Below are 19228 nucleotides of genomic sequence, written 5' to 3' on the forward strand. Positions count from 1 at the left end.
CGCATTGGAGAGACATACTCCAGTCGGCAAACAGACTGGAAGATACTGGAATTGCCTACAGAGCTTTATCTTGGAAACCCTAACTTCCTGACAAAGTCTTGTGATCACACAGACTTTTTACGACTAAATCGATTTGTGTGTGTTAAGTTATTTGATCGCGTTCCTTGGCGTCCAAAACTTGCGGGATCAATTCAAATCGATTAGGGGTAATTCTAATCTTACTGGATAAAGGATTACACTGAACGTACCAGAGAAATGAGTACAGCAGTAAGACGTCAGTCCACGGACACTGGACGGGTCAATCTTCGACGACAGTCCATCGACATCAACAGGGTCGGCAGCAACATTAGCAGACCTTCAATGGAAGGGACAAGAGCTGCTATGATTTTGACGTCTGCTCAAAGTCGTCTGCCCCCAGGGCCCCGGATGGAGAATTCATACAGACTCGAGCCTGAGAAAGTGTTTCCAACCTGTACCGTGAAAAAGATAATTCAGAGCGTATTTGAGGAGATGATGGGTGATAAAGAATACGACCCTGCAGAGAGCACTCTTTTGGCGGCGAAACTGGCAGACGTTATCAAGCACCGGGTGAAGGAACTCGGACACACTAGATACAAGATTGTGGCAACAGTAGCAATAGGCCCTGCCGCTCTGTCCTCTGTTGCCATGGTGAGCAGGTGCGTTTGGAACCCAAACGTGGATACATTTGCTGAGTATGCCTATCAAAACGGAAAACTGTACGCAATTGGACTCGTGTACGGGTTATACCTCGAATGATGACGATGACCTTAGGTACAGAAGGACATTCTAAATCTGTAAACCTTAACAGTGTTTTAAGGACTGGGGTGAACATTTAGAAAGAAGAGCAAAGGTCATGGATGGAAAATGTCCTTTTCTTGAGTGTGATGTGTGTAATAATAGGAACATTTGTCTCAGAATTCTTGAACCCAAGTACCTCGGTTATAACATTCTTTGGACCCAAGAAGATTTGGCATGAGGATGTTTCAGTTCTTGTAACGAACTTGACGCATATTGTGAGGTGTGTGACTTTTTGTATTTAGTCTAACGGCACCACCACTGGTGACTGGAAATAATGCCAGGATTCCTTGGATATGTGCGCTATACAAAAATATCCAACCTACTTTTCTATGTTTGAAATTGCTCAAAATATCTCTCATGTGGAGTGTGTGGCGTTGTATTATTCAAAACGTGACAAAGGGCCGTATACGTATACTTGACGTGAGAGCAGGTTTTTGCTAACTGTAAGGCAGGAACTGCTTATCCTTTTGGCGAACACCTGGTGCCATAACAGAGTGATCTGTTGGTATGGTTTTCACAGCTATGTTTTCTTTTTGTTTTTCAAGTGGAATCTGGATTAATGGATAGTTGAGTCTGGTTAGTCTGTGGTATTGACGTTTTCTTTTCAAAACTTTGTTTTTGTCACACAAAGCCTGTGATCTACTACAGAAATTCAGAAAATAAGAGGATTCAGACAAGTTGGCGGTAGGGCAGAAATTCTGTGGTATCAATCGTCTTCACTGGGAGCCATGTCTGAAGATCTATGAGTCCCTACCCTATAATGAGAGTATGTGTGTCTGTTGACCGTCACACGTCAAGCTTAATCCATAACCCCAACACAGTGACCCCTACCCGTCTACTTGACAGCAACGGCTCCACCCTGAACCATCCTGAACCCAATCCACAGCCCCGTGACCGTAACACCAAGATGCCAATCCCATTTCTCAACACCATGACTCCATCTCGAACGTGTCCGCAACACCTCCACCCTGAATCCCACCCTCAACACTGGGACCGTAACACCTCCACTTTAAACCCCGCCCTCAACACCGGGACCGTAACACCTCCACCCTGAACCCAACCCTCAACACCGCGACCGTAACACCTCCACCCTGCGCCCAGCCTCAGCACCGTGGCCGCACCGCCTCCATCCAGTACTCAACCCTCAGCATCAGCCTCAACGCCTCCACCCTGATACCCACCCTCAACACCGTGACTGCAACGCCTCCACCCTGAACCCCGCCATCAGCATCGTGACCGCACCCTGAATCCCAATCTCAGCACCATGGCTCCATCATGAGAACCGTTACATTCGGCTTTGTGTTACAGATGATTTAGCCATGATTTATCCATTTGAGACTTTTCACGATACGTACGTTGTTGAAGACTGTTGACAGTTATGAAGGTATACAAGTGTTTATCTCAATATGTTTCCAATAAAAACAACAGCATGCTAACTGATATTAACTTGCTCTGTTCTATTTTCAAATGTATACAAACCATCTATTCTGACCTGTGTGAACTGAAACGTGTGTGACTGTATCGTGATGAACATCATAGTGCCTGAATACTGGTTGATAATCCTCAGTTCAGTCAGACCCTGGACAACCATTTGAACTATAAATTCAAATCAAGTCTGAGGTGATCTTGTAGGTCGGCTTTGCCTCAACCCCGGGAATAAACCATTGTTCAGCTTTTCTTTTGAAATAAATGTTAGTTAAATGTATTAATCTTTCGATTTATGAAATGAAAGCATACATACTGAAGGTTTTTGAATGTTATTGCTCTTCTGTGCTCTATCCAGACAAAGCCAGTGTGCTCCATATGAAAGTCTCTCTCTCTCTGTGTCTCTCTCTCTCTCACACACACACTCTCTCACTCTCTCTATCTCACTCTCTCTCATACTCTCTCACTCACTCTCTCTCTCTCTCTCTGTGTATGTGTGTGTGTGTAAGAAGGAGTATTTATGTGGGCTAGTTCATCCAAAAGATCTATGGGAACTTCGAGATTCGGCCCGGTGAGGTAACCTAATGGTTAAAGCGTTGGCTCGTCACGACGAGGACCCGGGTTCGATTCCCCACATGGGTGCAATATGTGAAGCATATTTCTGGTATCCCCTGGTGTGATATTGCTGGAATATTGCTATGGCTGGTGATTAGGAGTCTGGCTGTATGCATGTATGTATGTGTGTGTGTGTGTGTGTGTGTGTGTGTGTGTGTGTGTGTGTGTATGTATGTACAAAACTCTGAATCAGACGCCTAATCGCCAGTCATAATGTGAACCATCTAACCCACTCAGCCACCGCGGCTTCCACCTCAGTGTCACTAGAACTTACATAGGCATGCTTTAGGGAACTAGCCCAAATTCTATTTCCAAAGGCAGTGTAACACATGTTGCATGTACTCAGTATACTGTGGCAAAACCTGAGAAGGGTTGCAGCAACATAACATTTAGGTACCAGTAGGTTCAGTTAATAAAACTGGTTACGAAGCTTATTCCGATTAGACTAAATTCTATCATTCTAAACATCAGTATACCAGTTCTGCTAATCATGGGATTTAGGTAAAAAAATGAAGCATGATTACATTAATTTTAGGTTGACCCGTGAAAATCCGGGGTAGAATTGATCTTCAGCAACCCAAGCTTGTCGTAAAAGGCGAAAAACGAGATAGGGTCGTAAAGCTCGCTGACATAGTTGACGAATATCATCGTATCCTAATTGAGTAGATCGATGCTCATGTTGTTGATCACTGGATAGTCTGGTCCAGACTCGATTATTTACAGACCGGCGCCATATAGCTGGAATATTGCTGAGTGTGGCGTAAAATTAAACTCACTCATAATAATAAATACGCCCCTTACAAAATAAAAAAAAAGAAAAAAAAAGAAAAAGAAACAAAACAAATAAAGCCAGGTTGAATCCACAATTCAAAGATAGGGTCATAAATATCTTCAGAGTATTGACTAGTTTCAGACCCTCAAAGTCAACCCCACCCGGCAGATACTACAACTTAAAACCCACACACTTATGTGGTGTAGATATCACTCCTTATACCGGCGTTGGGTAATCATACATAAAGCCCGTCCACGGTAACTGTGGAATACGGGAGAAGTCATTAAAGTGTAAGGCCCTTAGGCAGTAAGCAAGACCCTTGCCTTTGGTATTAACACGATTTCGCTTGTTGACGATAAGAAGGGTTGCTACTGCATACATTGATGAGCAATCTTTTGCTGTAACGAAAAAGATAAGCATTTTCAGTTCGTATGGTGTTACGATTTACGAATCAGCTTCGTTTTCAAGTACGGGAGAGCATGCGGTTACATATCTACCCCACGCAAAGAAAATCATATCATACTATGACACGTAGAGCGGTGTCTTTATTGTAGGCAAATGACATGCTCGCCACGTGGGTCAATAACGAATAGCTCATGGTCGTCACATGACTGAAATACAGAGACGGGTCATGTTTCTTCCGAAACTAAATTATTACTAGTCTTTGATTTTCACCTGGTTTTTACTCATATGACAGAATATACCGTCACAGGTTTGAATCTTTGATAGGATATGTTTGTTCGTTACTTTTTCAGGTGAAAATATCTTTTGAAAATTCGACACATTTTTAAAAACGACTGATTGACACATTGTCCCTTCTCGTTTGAAAATAGCATGAATAATTGTGTGTGCAAATATTGGTTAGATTATACTTGTACTTTATGATCCATTATGATGAAATGCAATAATGTAATGTAATGTAATGTAATGTAATGTAATGTAATGTAATGTAATGTAATGTAATGTAATGTAATGCAATGCAATGCAATAATGTAATGTAATGTAATGTAATGTAAATGGCTGCTGACTTCAACAGATGAGCATATCAGGCAGGCATCGTGGTTACGACTTGTCGACTATCCTCGTCAGTAATTAATCCACCTTGTTATGAATTCATGAGTGCTCAATGACAGGCGGACGTGACGTTAACGACAGTCGCGTCTTATCACATACACAGCAATTCCAGCTAATCTTGATCACCGTGTCATAAACTTGGAGTTCTTAACCACCGCAAAGATGTTTTGAGACATAATACATTACGGCTCATGAGTTTGATAAGCGAGGGCCGAGGGTTAAGCCGGTGTTTTCAGGGAACTGTGACTACCTACTGCTACACGCAGACCACGGTGTCGGCTACAACTTCGCCCCATCAGGACTACCATCAAATCGAGGCAGTCGGCCGTAGGACTGGGTAGTTGATAATCCCCATGTGTCATTGTTGCTCCACATGGCGACGGTCAGGTCTTTAAACGCTGAGGGTACTGTTTCTTAACTCCACGTTTCATAAGTATGTGAACTAAAGCTCCTATGAGGTTTAATCGAGAATATTAAATCCCATGAGAACTGAAAGGGAAGTGTAGCCCTGCCCCAAGGTTGTAGTGAATGCTAAGCCCGTTCTATCCTTAGAGGCAAGTGTAGATAAGCACAGTTTTAAGGGCGTCAGTCTCTTAGATGAATTTATCATTTAAACTGTTAATTATTATGTTAGAAACTTATCCAACTTTTACACCGACTTTACTCTTAAAAAGGACGAATACTTACGTGTATATACACTCTGCGTAAAAAATACCGGTTGTTCGATCAGTAGCTGTGGAAGGGTTTACTCCCAAAAGTCACACATCCCAGTTGTCAGACAAATCAACCAGGCGTGACTGTGTTTACAACCTAGGCTTATCTATTGATATTATTAACCTGCCCCATACACTAAAGAGATAGTTTTCACATTTGTAAAGAAATACTTTGATCAGAATACTAATGCTGACTGGCCTATTCAGTCACTGGATGATGTGATTTTACAACCTTCTCTTGATCAAAACAAGATTATAGATTTTGTATGCTTGTTTTTACGATGTTCACATGAACAATAAAAAATAAACAATGAAGTACGGGGTGTGGGGTTACGGACAAGCGATGGCTCGTCTTCAGAGAGTAGAATGTTACTGTGTAGTGACCCTCAGTGTAACCAGTCATGACCTTTGTTGTTTTAACGCGTCTATCTTTTGGGACGTCTAACTTTTGGGAGAACAACTTTCGAAGAATCAGGAAAGTTGAGTCAGTAAAAGCCCTTTAGCTTTGACCCAAAGACGATTCCTAGTAATATTTTTAAATTCATGTTCATGAAAAAAATGAATGAAAACCCCATACAAAATAGGTGCCTTAAACATATTTGTTTTAATGTCTATATATTCAAGGCATGAATTTATTCAACAATTCCCATGGTTACCGTCTCAAAACAACATTCATTGCTTTTTCAGCTCTGTACAGCAATTGCGATATCACGCCTCTTATGAAACACACTTGTATTATAAAACTACAGGCCGGTGGGGGATACAATTACGCCGATCATTCGTATGATAAAGTGAGGTCGTTGTGGTGTGGATTAAGTGTGATCAATCCAGTATCAACCGCCACAACCGTTGTAGCCCCAGACCCTCAAAGAAGGAGGCCACCCGGGGTGTATATATACTACTCAGAGTTTGCTGAGGATCAGGCTTTAGTCATACAAGACCTCATATTCCGGTATATGAAGCCGGGGTAATTACTGTATGAACGATTTCATAATGAACAAAATTGTCACACAGTCACGTGTAAGACGTTAGCGTAAGAGTACAACATCAATTGATTCCTAAGAAATGCAACAACTATATAAATATATGCATTTATATTTCCTCAACGCTAAAGATGTCGGCGTTTTAAGCTTCATGTTGAGTCTGATACCAGGTTTAACCGGTCATTTGACTTAACGTGCGGTGTATGACAACTGACTTTCATTCATTAAACAGCTGCTAGTGACGCCGACGACACGAGTTCGATTCCCCACACGGCTACATGTATGAATTCCATTTCTGGTGTCCCCCACCATGATATTGCTGGAATCTATCTCACTCACTCACTCACTCACTCACTCACGAACCCACGAAAAAGGTCTACACACAAAACTGAACGGCTATTTCATCCGAAGCACACAGTTTGACGCATTGCTGTTTTAGGTGGGGTTTTCTTAACAAACTTTGAGTAGTATATTCCATGGTAACAGGCCTTAGGACAGCTCACATGCAAACCCTCGGGGATCACTGCCAGCATAAAGTTTCTATTGAATAGATATCACACTTACTGATGGAACTACCTCCACAAAGTTCGGCAAGATGGCTGCCTTGCGTGTGTCTGGGCTATTAAAACTGTAACTTATTGGCGGAACATTAGGTCAGTTGACTCGGTTATATTAACGTTGTTGAAATCCCAGCGCTGTTTATAGAATGACGTATTGACTTGTATTGCGCGCGTACTCGGTTCACCTGTACCCATGTATAGATAAAGATCCCCGCTTATAACGTTGGGAGAACGCATAGAAATAACGTTATACACATTCAAAGTCACAGGAAATGTATATTTTTATACTTCTCGACTCAATAGTGTAAATATAGCCACTTACTTCCGGCAACTGTTCTTAACTAAATTTTGCAAACTATTCCATACTGTTTAAGGGTACTGTTTACACAAGAACTGATGTGTACTGAAACAAGTAACGTTGAAAAGTTGATTGCCATGAGTTCAGTTAATGAATCAGTGAAAATTGGCGAATTCTTAACTTTGACACCAAAACGCAGCTGTTTATGTGCAGGATATTTGCATGTGCTTTCTATAAATGGATGCATGATCCTAGTGCATTTCATCTGCATACGCAATGAATTATACGCAAATAAACAGCTACCACTGACTAGACTGAGCATCCTTTACATTCGACTTGACAAGTTTGTCTATTTACTTTTTGTGGTGGGGCCTCCCTTGGTCTCCCGATGTTATGGCAGGTGATCCCCTGTGTTCCCCTATGCTGCAGTAGGTCCTCGCTGTGTTCCCCTATGTTGTTTTAGGTCCTCCCTTGTGTTCCCCCATGTTGTAGTAGATCCTCGCTGTGTTCCCCCATGTTGTCGTAGGTCATCCATTGTGTTCCCCCATGTTGTTTTAGGTCCTCCCTTGTGTCCCCCCATGCTGCAGTAGGTTCTCCCTGTGTTCCCTCAAGTTGTAGTAGATCCTCCCTTGTGTTCCCCCAAGTTGTTTTAGGTCCTCCCTGTGTTCCCCCAAGTGGTTTTAGGTCCTAACTTGTATTCTCCCATGGTGCAGTAGGTTCTCCCTGTGTCCGCCCAAGTTGTTTTTAGTCCTCCCTTGTGTTCCCCCATGGTGTAGTAGGTCCTCCCTTGTGTTCCCTATGTTGTAGTAGATCCTCCCTTGTGTTCCCCCATGGTGTAGTAGGCCGTTCCTTGTGTTCCCCCATGCGGCAGTAGGTCCTCCCTGTGTTCGCCCATGTTGTTTTACGTCCACCCCTGGGTTCCCCCATGTTGTAGTAGGTCCTCCTCCCTTGTGTTCCCCCATGTTGTCGTCGGCCGTGCCTTGTGCTCCCTGAAGGTTTTTTATGGTCCTACCTATCATTCTTTGTCTCAACACAATACAACAGTGAAGGACATAATGAGGGACCAACAAGATGACAGGACAGAGGAAGATCTTACACAACACTAAAGGACACTGAATAAAGCGTTCTGTCTCATCAGTCTTCTTGCCAGTTTCCCAAGTCTTGGCTCACGTAACAAACCAACAAAATAATTCATCGTTCTTTTGTTTATTTTTCACCCATTTTAAATTACATTCAGATCAGCTCCATTCTCAATCATGTCAAGTATCTATACTCTGAAAAGATGTTGATCTGAACCCACTTCGCCACCACTTACACCAATATCCATCATCAGTCCTAATTATTGTCAAACAAAATTACAATCCTAATATCACTACAGCTGTCTACGTCATTAGTGCTTCTCAGTGCCAATATTTCGGCATGGTGCCTTTTCTACTAAACCGTTTCTCATTATATATAAAAACCCTGTACAGATACATGCATACTTCATTTACTTTCATTTCGGGACCTCACTTTGGCCATCAAGGTGTGCCACTTCTTACATGAAAAGTACTAACCTACCAAATGATCCACGGTAAATGAGAAAATAGCTAAATTGTGTTCTTTTATAAACTGCACATATATCCAACTAAAGGTATCAATAATGATGAGAATCGACCCCATCATAGAAAGTATTAAGTAGTTAGAATGAATGGAGTACTCACATACCGCATTAATCAGATATTTATCAGAGTAGTTACCATGGTTATTGGTGTTCTGCAAGAGGCCTGAGAAACACAAATTGAAGAAGGCAGTCAAATGTACAAAACTTTGCTTAAAGATGAATTATGTACAAGATCCAATGGTAATTAAAACAGACCAACAGTATTTACAAACTTTACACACAATATACATATAACAGGAGAACACAATTAAGCTTTGCCTTGATTTCGATAAGAAAGACTGTCACCATACTGGATTACATCTCAACTTGGACACCATTGTAAGGGTTTCTTTCAGAAACCAACAACATATTCCATCAAAATATGTAGAAATATAACATTCCATACCAATTAGACATGTGTATTATAGTTGACTGAGGATGAGTGAGTGAGTGAGTTTAGTTTCACATGCTTTTAGCAATATTTCAACAACATCACAGCAGGGACACAAAAACTGGGCTTCACACGTTGTACCCATGTGGGGAATTGAACCTGTGTCATCAGTGAAATGAGCAAACGCTTTAACCACTTGGCTACCCCACCACCCAAACATGTGGATGAAGACTGACTGTAAAATATATATACTACTCAAAATATGCTAAGGAGTATCTGTTTTGTTCAAACAATTACAGTTATTCCGACTTATTACATATAAAGTGCAGCCAAAATAAGGTGATCTTTACCTCTTTAGTGTAATATAAATTGTTCAGCAGTAGTTAATGCAAGGTTGCTGATTACAAGGTCAATCATATTTACGTGTCAATGAAGTCAGATTTGAAATGGAATTCCAAAAATAATTATCAGCCCATTTGGTTATGAAGGACAGAAAATGGTTTAAAGATAAATGAGGGTAAGGTGGTGTACATAGCTTTATTGTTTATATGCTTTTTTCAAGGGAAAACCATGTTGAAAACTAAAACCTTACCTAAAATTACATTATTCGATGTATATCTTGGCTAATGTCTGCCAAATAATAAATTGTTTCATGGTGATCTTCTTGGAAGTTTATTCAGGCTCTAAGTTTCAATTACAAAAATATCTGGCTTATCAGCTGTAGCTGAAACAATCTCTTATTCCTGAACAAAATCCCAACCCCTTACTGACCCTAACTTTGAATATACAAGGATTTGCCATTGCAAGTAATTATTCAACACTCACTTTGTAAATATTCTTAATATAAGGTTAAACATTGATTCTTGAAGTAATATTACTACATTTACATGAGACATGGTAAAGAAATGAAACTTATAAAATGATATTTTGATGGAATAGATATAAGGGAAATCAAAATGTATGTATGCAATTTGTTTGAATAGCTGCCATTTTACAATCTATGTTTGAATGAATATCAAATTGTTTCGGGGATGTTTATGGCAGAGAAATAGATCAAGATCAAAACTGTCTTCACAAAATCTTCCAGAAAAGATTATTAAAAAACATTAAATTATTTTGCATGTACACTTAATCTGTCATGGCTGACTGCTATAGTGAGCAAGCATGTATGGTTTTATGTCCCTATTCGCAATATTCTAGCAATATCAAGGTGCGGGAGACCAAAAATGGGCTTCACACATTGTACCCATGAATTGAATCTGGGTCTTTGGCATAATGAGCGAACACTTAAACCACTGGGCTACCTCATCGCTCCTGATTGCTATAGAAACACAGCCTTCAAACAATGGTTGGTCTTCAACATTTACAAGCAATCATTTTTAAACAAAATTTCTTAATAGTTGTATGATTTCAAAATTCTGGCATTAACACAAAATTTGTGCCATGTGACACCATAACACAGATTCAGCCATACTAGCATTGTCAAAACTTCATGGATTTGTATACATGCTACATTCCTCAATCACACATAAATGCATTCAGTTACAGTGACTGAGCATACTTTTATGGCAATTTTAGCAATATTCCTGCAATATCATAGCGGGAGACACAAGAAATGAGCTTCATACACTGTAATCATTTGGAAAATTGCACCAAGGGCTTCCGTGTGACCAGCAAATTCTTTAACCAGTATGTCATTCCAAGCCACATTCAGTTCGAAGTGTTGATGTGAAATCTATCTAATGACATAAGGTTGTATATCTCTGGAAGTCTAAGGAAACCAAGTCTAAACATAAACTTCAAGCTCATAATTGTTTGACAGTGAAGCCACAAGCAGACAAGATGGCTGCCACAGTGGTATATGCTCTGGTATCTGGAGAAATATAGCTGTTTGTGAGACATCACCCCATTGGTCGGTACACTTGCTGATTTCGCTATCACAGGTTACAAACAGTGGCTGAATTTGCATTCAAAAGTAATTGAGGAACATCGAGAGTACAAATCTGGACGTCATTCCAACATGTGATTGGATTGCTTGGAAATCATACCTCCAATATGTTAATAAACTTACAACAGTTGCTGTGACACTCAGATCACTTTGTGACACAGGGCCCTGGGGCCCGTTTCACAGAGTGATCGTAGCACTAAGACAATCAAAACTGCCATACTTCAACATAGACTTATGACAGTCGTAGGGGTACGATCGCTTTGAGGAACGGGGCCCTGGAATGATGAAGCAATGCTCTAATGTACCTGTTTTCCACTCCAAGCCATGTCATTTCCTAACAAATACATTAGTTTAACATAAAAAGGTAACTTGAAAGTACATATTTGGGGTTTTCCGTTATTTCATACTCTATTCACAGCCTACACATTAAATTTCATAACACAATTCAATTCATTACTTAAAAACTGCCATTAATCAGATATATCTGGCTTTCACTACTTATCCAGATTGTTTTGTGATGAGATCAAAGATAAGTGAATTGGTTAACAAATGAAATAATTTAGCTTATGCGCTGTATCTCTGGTGACAAACTATTCACATATAGTCATCATGGACAAAGGCTTTGAGCCCACAAAAAGTATTCCAACTAAAATGAAAATCAACACAGTAGAAAAAATTCTAAAAATGTTTCTTTTAAAATGTCCATTTAAACAAAATAAACGACCTTGGAATGGACAAGAAAACAAACAACTATCTATCCACAATAAATACATGTGCAAAGAAAAATTCCTTGTGTACTGAATTTTTACTATATACAAGTAAAACCTATGATAAAAATCACAATAAGGTTTTGTCACCATGATTATCAGTAGAAAGTTTACATTAGTCATGATTTTTTGCTGCATGAAAGGCGAGTAAAACGTGACCATGAACAATGATTAATGAAATTCCATACATATTGTGCACAGAAAATAGGAAATTTCTTTATATACAAAATGACACTATATGATGAAGTGTGGCAGATCAAACATGCTGCAAGTTGATACTACAGGTCAAGGTTTAGAAAACTATTAGTACAATGCAGTTAAATTGTATGATTAGCAGTAAGTGTGTGGGACAATACAAATGAAGATTATGAAGGGTTGTGTGCTAAGAGACATTAATTCTTTTCTCTCATGTTTTACAGTCATGTCTGTTGAAAAGCTAATAAAACTAAGTAAATGAAGGTTTGTCATTTTCTATACTTTTTAGTGTTTCATTCTGATAAAGGAACAGAGAATCAGTATACCCCATATATCAAGGAATGACAGTTTCAATGAGTCTGCTTATAGTTTAACACTGTACTTAGAAATGTTCCTGCTGTTCAACAAAGGGCTCATTGAGTGTGATTGATATTGTGCACACTGATCCTTGCCACTGAGACACCAGGACATGGTATCAACCACACTTCTGGATCATCTGTTTGGACCCTGTTTGTGACGATTGAAAGCATCAACCATCAGGCTACCCTGCCACCCCATACACCTCTGGAACTACCATAAATGAAAATTGTCATCATTTGTTAAATGGTTGACTTAGACACTTTGACAAGTTAAGTACCAAAGGGCACCATTGCAACTCATGGTTGCTGGGTGCAAAATGTTGTAAAGAATATGATTTTATGAAGATATGTTTTAGTATATATGGAATTTCAAAAGAACTAAGAGTGAGTGAGTTTATTCTTATGCTGCCTCTAGCAATATCCATCAATACCACTGTGGGGAGACCAGAAATGGGCTTCACACATACTAACATGGGAAACTGAACCTGGATCCTCAGCGTGATGAAGAAACGCTTCAACCACTAGGCCACCCAAATGTCACAACATGAACTAAGACTGACAGTCCACAGTGATACTTCCTGAGTATTCCTAACTGATGATATCGCAATGATGTGTAAACACACAAGATACAGTCAAACTGAGTCGAACGAGACTGAAGACTTTCAAGTGAGTGAGTGAGTCAGTGAGTGAGTGAGTGAGTCACATCAGTAATAACATAATAAACTTGACATACAGAATTCCTACCTTACCAGCCAGTGTTTCAACAACTGAAAGTTAACTAGACGTGTCTCATTGATAATTGTCTGTCCCATAGTCACAGTGTATGAGCTCCTGTGTTCATGTCACTCTTCCCTGCCATCAGCAAAGTTCTACACCATAATGAATATGTTCTACTTCATGTCACTTAAAAAATTAATTCTTTTCATCAGCTCAGATTCTACTGATATGGTTAATTAAAACAAAGATATGTAAAATCCTATTGCTCGTAGACTAATTAAACTGAAGAGACTCGTCCTGTCTGTCACATGGATGAGGGTCAGAATTCTTGTCCCAACTGTACTGTATCCAGGTCACAGAGTATCTCCTCTGTCTTCAATGAGGGACAGGTAACTTGGATGAAAGCTGCTATTGCTGTGGGTGGTTATAGTTGTTGTACATCTCATTAGGGACAGTGATGTCTGGAAGTAAGAGTGAGCAAGTGACTTTCATATGAAGCTGCTTTGTACAGTACGTCAAATTACAGGTTTGAGTGGACTGACGACTTGTAATCCAACTTGAAATCTAATAAACATATAATACTAAATGAAACGCTGATCATGATAAACAAAAACATCAGACCAACTCTGTGAGGTTTTTGAGGGACTTATGTCCTAAAGATAAAAAATTTTGTTCACTATTTGTTACAAGAGAGGAATGCAAAGAAAGGAAAAACACTTGCACAAGTGCCGACAATGTTATCGACTCATTAACATGTGCTGTGCCTCTGCCACCCTTTCTTGCACACCTGGCTGTCCCTTGGCTAGCCATATTCCAGCAACATAATGACAAGGAACACCAGAAATGGGATTCACACAATGTACCCATGAGGGGAATAAAACCCAGGTCTTCGTTGTGATGAATTACCACTGGGCTACTCCACCACCTCCAACTCCACGTATGCACATTACGCTGCACAGGTGTCAACCTTTAAAGTTTTGTAAGAATATCAACGCAAACAATTCACAAAATAGGGGATGTATTACTCACTTAGGACTAGATTTCCGCCTTGCTGCGGGGAGTGTGTGACCTGCCTCAGTGATGATGCTGGTGCTCCTGTATTCCTTGACCCAGGGGACTGCATGTAGCCATGCTAGGTGGGGGAGAAGACATCAACATGGGCTTACAAGTCGGATGAGATTGTCTCACTAGAGTGAGTGAGGAAGTTTAGTTTTAAGCCACTTCCAACAATATCAGGACACCAGAAACGGGCTTCAGATTACCTCACTAGAGTGGGTGAGACAGTAAGTTTAGTTATACTCCACTTTAAGCAATATATCAGCAATATTTTATCTGAGGACAATAGAAATGGGCTTCAGATATTGTACTCATGAGGGGAATCAAACTGAGGTCTTTGGTGTGACAATTGAATGCTTTAGCCACTAGGCTACCCCACAGTCAACACTGCAGTATGGATGATTGAGAGAGTGAGTTAAGTTTTAAGCTGCTTTTAGCAATATTGCAGCAATATCATCACACCATATCGGACTTCACACTGTACCCATGTGAACAGTATAGATGAAAAAGAATGACTTTTGGCAAAATGTCTTCTAGCAAATAGATGACATAAAAGAATGGAGATTCTTTATCAATAAATACTGAATATTGCAGTTTATTATCACAATTCTGTGATGGTGTGATTCAAGTTTGTTTGGTTGTCAGTAGTTTAACACCACACTCAGCAATATTCCAGCTAGATGTACCAGATAACCCAGTGATTAACAGCATGAACATTAATATACAAATTTGGGTATGGTAAATTGGGTAAAAAAACTGACCCCCTTAATCCTCTTAGTTGCCTCCTATGACAAACACAGTTTGCTTAAGACTACTGTTTGTCATTTATAAATAACACCATTAAACAGAAAGTTGTAGTGTAAACAACACCCCAATGCCTGATGTTGGGCTCTGTAGTTGAATCTACAGACTTGCATAAAACCATAATTTTTCATGCCAAACAATAAAACAATGACTAGGACCAGCTGACTTTTTCCCTTAACTTGTACAATACAGTGGAATTCGTTTTATCCCGACTCTTTGTAAAATGGTTTTCTCCATAATTCAGACGACTCTCAGCGTCCCTGAAAACTGTTCTTAATTTATCATTTAAGCTTTATTTCTAATCAAGACTCTCTCTATTACAGAATACGGACTAAAATGGCAGTTCTGTCAGTCATCTTGCTATGAGAACAATGCTTTGTAATCCAGACAAAGCTGACAAAAATACAGTCCGTTGAATAAACACCTGTCACTTCTGTTCTCAATGGTAAATTAATTCTATTAATGTGACAGGATTACTTCAGTTTCAGTTTAAAGTCCCATAAATAACAGATTACTTGCTTGTTTCACATTCACTCCATCGTTATGCGAGACCGACCAGCGAAATGCAGGCAGACAGTACCATCTCTATGGTAACAGACAAAAGCTGACTAATCCAGACTGCTTTATATTCCATACAAATGAGTCAGTCCCAGACAAGGCCATGATAGACAGATTCCACTGTACTAAGGAAATACTTAAGGATGCCTATTCTTTCACAGTGCTACAGTTAATGCAATATGGTGGTGGATGCTGCAAGACCGCCTTTCTGTTCTTTAACATGCTTTAAATAGCAAACAGTTTAACAATTTACTGTAATATGAAATAATTTGTGTTCCCAACATCTTGTGAAACAGGAATGTTTTATGGATAGACATCCAATCTTGGATGATAAGCATCCATTGCATTAAAGAAGTTGTATATCTATAAAAAATCGTTCCTGTTCTTCTTTTGAGGAGCGTATGTCTATCACTTACCTGGGGAGGTGAATGCATCTGAGGTTGTGGGATTGGCTGACCGTATGTGTACGGCCCCTGGGGCCCCATCCTGGGGGTCTGCTTCTGTGGGGAGATGGCCATCATGATCTGCTGCCCGGGGGTTGGAGGAGACTGGGTGGGGACGTTGAGCACCTGAGACAGGGGGACTTGGACGTAGTTGTTCTGTCCATGCAATTTCATCATGGGAAAGGAAGATGATGTTATCCCATGATGCATTGCTGAAGCTGCTTGACCTTGGTGAGGAGACATCTGGTCCGGCCAGCTTTGGCCCGTTGGGCTGAGTGTACCACCCCCTCCTCCCAAGCGGGGGATGTTTACTGGGGAGGAACTGCCCCCCTGTATATATATCTGCTGCTTCTGAGGGTCATACAAGATTGGAATGTGTTGGTAGCCTGGATGAGGTGACATCTGAACAGAGACACAGGCCCTGTTATACGTACACGAGTGGCAGTATACAGTGCGTGTTCAGGTAGAGGCTCGGGGGCAAAGGACAATGTGTATGAGGGTACCACAGTGCATGTGACTGTCCATAGACTGGAAGAGGTGACATCTGAACAGACACAGGCCCTGTTATATGAACAGGAGATGAAGTAAGTGTATGAGGGGACTTTGGGGTGCTCCAGAGTACAGCCAAAATATCCAATGACACAGTGTAAGGAAGAATGTTTATGGACTTCAACAGTGGATGCGATGTAGGTCATGGTATATGTAGTTCATCATGCAAATACACCGAATAGCCAAAATATCCATGGTAGTAGCACAGCATAAAAAGAACATTTTCTGGGTGAAATAGGGTATAAGCAGACTGATCATGAGGGTGGCAAAGAGTATTGTGAGATTCTCCTTAGGGGTGCAAAAGTTGATGGGAAGAGTGTTCATTGAGGAGCCATTAAATATGGGAAGAGGCGGTGATGTGGTGGGTGGGAAGAAATGTTCATGGAGGGGCCATTAAATATGGGAAGAGGCGGTGATGTGGTGGGTGGAAAGAAATGTTCATGGAATGACAGTGTAAGGGAAGAATGGTCATGGTTTTACTATATTTCATTGGCAGATCTCATTATGCACCTCATTAAGTCGGCAATCCAAATGTACTATACATTTGAATCTAGGAACATGGGATAAATGTCAACATGACCATTAGAAATTGTCTATTGGACAGTACATGAATAGAACCAAATGTAACAGTGTCTCAAATACAAATGATCTAATGTACATTCAGCATTACCAATTATCAGCATTTAGCGCATGCAACAGTCATAACTTAGCATGATGAAGAATTTTTAAAAAAACAGAAGCTATTGAATATTGTTCTACTTACATTTAAGTGATAGTATATAGAAACCCACCTACTGAAACTCTGAGTGATGATTGTCAGTAATAGCAGAACTGGTTGTTGGTTGGTTGTTGTTTTACACCACACTTAGCAGTTTTCGAGCTATATGGTGCTGTCTGTAAATAATCGAGTCTGGACCAGGGAATCCAATTACAAACAGTGTGACAAAGTGCCTTAAAATGTGGCATGGACAGCATTTGTCACCAGGCTGACCCCCTGTTCACTTGAGATGTTGATTTTCAGCATAAAATAACATCAAGACTGTTCAACAAAATTATGCACTACCCTGACATCCATTTCAAACAGTCACCTGTAAATTAGCTGCTGTGGAGCTGGCCCCTTCTGGCATAGACTGGGACCTCTTTGTCTTCTCCCTGAAACCTGGGGGCGTGGCTAAATGACTGACAGCTGGGGTGCTGGGGGAGGAGTGAGACTTACTCCCTGGGTGTGCTGAAAAGGAAATAGTCTTACTCCATTGCAAGAAAGATGTGTCAGCAGAGTGAGTTATTGAGGTTCAGTTATACACTGCTTTTAGCAATATTCATGCAGTATGATGCTGAGGGACACCAGGGATACACTCCATACATGTAATTACTTGGCTTCCTCCACTTTTACAATCTTAAAGAGGGTGTTTTATCAAGAACACCATGGATTCAACTGTGAGCTTTCTTAAAACAGCCTGTCAGTAGATACACATAGGTAGATCAGTGTTTTTCATAGTGTGGGTGCTGTAGCAGTCAGCAGTGCTGTAGCTGTGCTGTAGCTGTGCTGTAGCAGTTAGATCACTATGCCACCATGGTGCAGTACAGCCTGGAACCGCTACTCAGACATGTCATACTCAGACGACGATTAGGTGCCTGACACAGAGACTGTGTGGGTTCGAATCCTGAATGGGACTGAACTCAAAATGGCACTAGAATTTGCACTTTACTGAGAAAGTGTAATTCCAAATGTAATATTTTTACATTGTATTGTTACATTTCCCTAAGTCCATGTTTTACTTCTGTTGTGCTGCATGTAACAGCATCTCTAATGTCTTAAGGCATAATGTGATCGGGGGACTGAATGAGTGAGTATGGTGTTATGCTGCTTTTAGCAATATTCCAGCAATATCAAAGTGGGGACGCCAGGAATGGGCTTCACAGATTGTTCCCATGTGGGGAATCAAACTGGGTCTTCGTCATGACTAGCAACCGCTCTAACCACTAGGCTACCCCTGTCTCTTAGGGAACTGAAACACCCACTTTACAATCTCAGAAGGGTGCTCTGTCCACAACACTATGGAGGCAGATGTGCGCCTTTGTCAGTGTCATAAAACTGTTTCTAGCAACATTCTGATATTGTCACTGCCAGAAACATCATGCTTCTCTTACTCTTACTATAAATATGATCAATGAATGCTGCAACCCTCACATGACCCCTGCTACCTGCAGTAAGAGTGAATCTGTTTCTAGCAACATCCCATCAAGGTTAGAACGACTAGACATCAGAAATAGTCTTCACAATAAGAGATTGGGTACATACAGTTAGGTGACATGCCATGTTGAAGGGCCATGTTTACTGGTTGATCGGCCTTCTTGTTCACCCTTGCTCTTTCCTCTCGGTGACGCTCTTCTTGCTGCCGTTCTTCTCGCTGTCGCTCTTCTCGCTGCCGACGTTCCCGTTCCTCTCTGAGAAACACAGACACAGAACTCAAACAGACCTAACTCTTTTACAGGCTTCAATAACCTCAAAATAAATACAAAGATACAGAACTCAGTAA

At 40.6% G+C, this 19228-nt stretch overlaps 2 protein-coding genes across 5 annotated transcripts in view; one reads left to right on the forward strand and one right to left on the reverse strand.

The window, feature by feature from the left end:
* The first annotated feature begins 237 nt into the window (after positions 1-237).
* Positions 238-2261, forward strand: LOC137291167 (dynein light chain Tctex-type 5-like). The gene has a single exon (XM_067822459.1). It carries the CDS (start codon positions 256-258, stop codon positions 775-777), a length of 522 nt encoding a protein of 173 aa, XP_067678560.1. The 5' UTR covers positions 238-255; the 3' UTR covers positions 778-2261.
* A 10481-nt stretch (positions 2262-12742) lies between these two features.
* Positions 12743-19228, reverse strand: part of LOC137290877 (terminal uridylyltransferase 4-like) — a 36539-nt gene continuing 30053 nt past the window's right edge. For 3 of the 4 annotated variants that reach the window (XM_067822043.1, XM_067822044.1, XM_067822042.1), the window contains exons 23-27: positions 18991-19136; positions 17777-17916; positions 16113-16541; positions 14308-14410; positions 12743-13739 (exon numbers count right to left, since the gene is read on the reverse strand). In XM_067822043.1, coding sequence (XP_067678144.1) covers positions 13687-13739; positions 14308-14410; positions 16113-16541; positions 17777-17916; positions 18991-19136 — 871 coding nt within the window. In that variant the 3' untranslated portion in view covers positions 12743-13686. The remainder of the gene's footprint in view (positions 13740-14307; positions 14411-16112; positions 16542-17776; positions 17917-18990; positions 19137-19228) is intronic. The other variant, XM_067822045.1, reaches the window with a different exon arrangement.

The sequence above is a fragment of the Haliotis asinina genome, chromosome 7 (genome assembly GCF_037392515.1).
Source record: "Haliotis asinina isolate JCU_RB_2024 chromosome 7, JCU_Hal_asi_v2, whole genome shotgun sequence".
Classification (NCBI taxonomy): Eukaryota; Metazoa; Mollusca; class Gastropoda; order Lepetellida; family Haliotidae; genus Haliotis; species Haliotis asinina.

Excerpts from the sequence above, each read along its gene's own strand:
- LOC137291167 (XM_067822459.1), top strand. The coding sequence starts at position 256 with ATGAGTACAGCAGTAAGACGTCAGTCCACGGACACTGGACGGGTCAAT.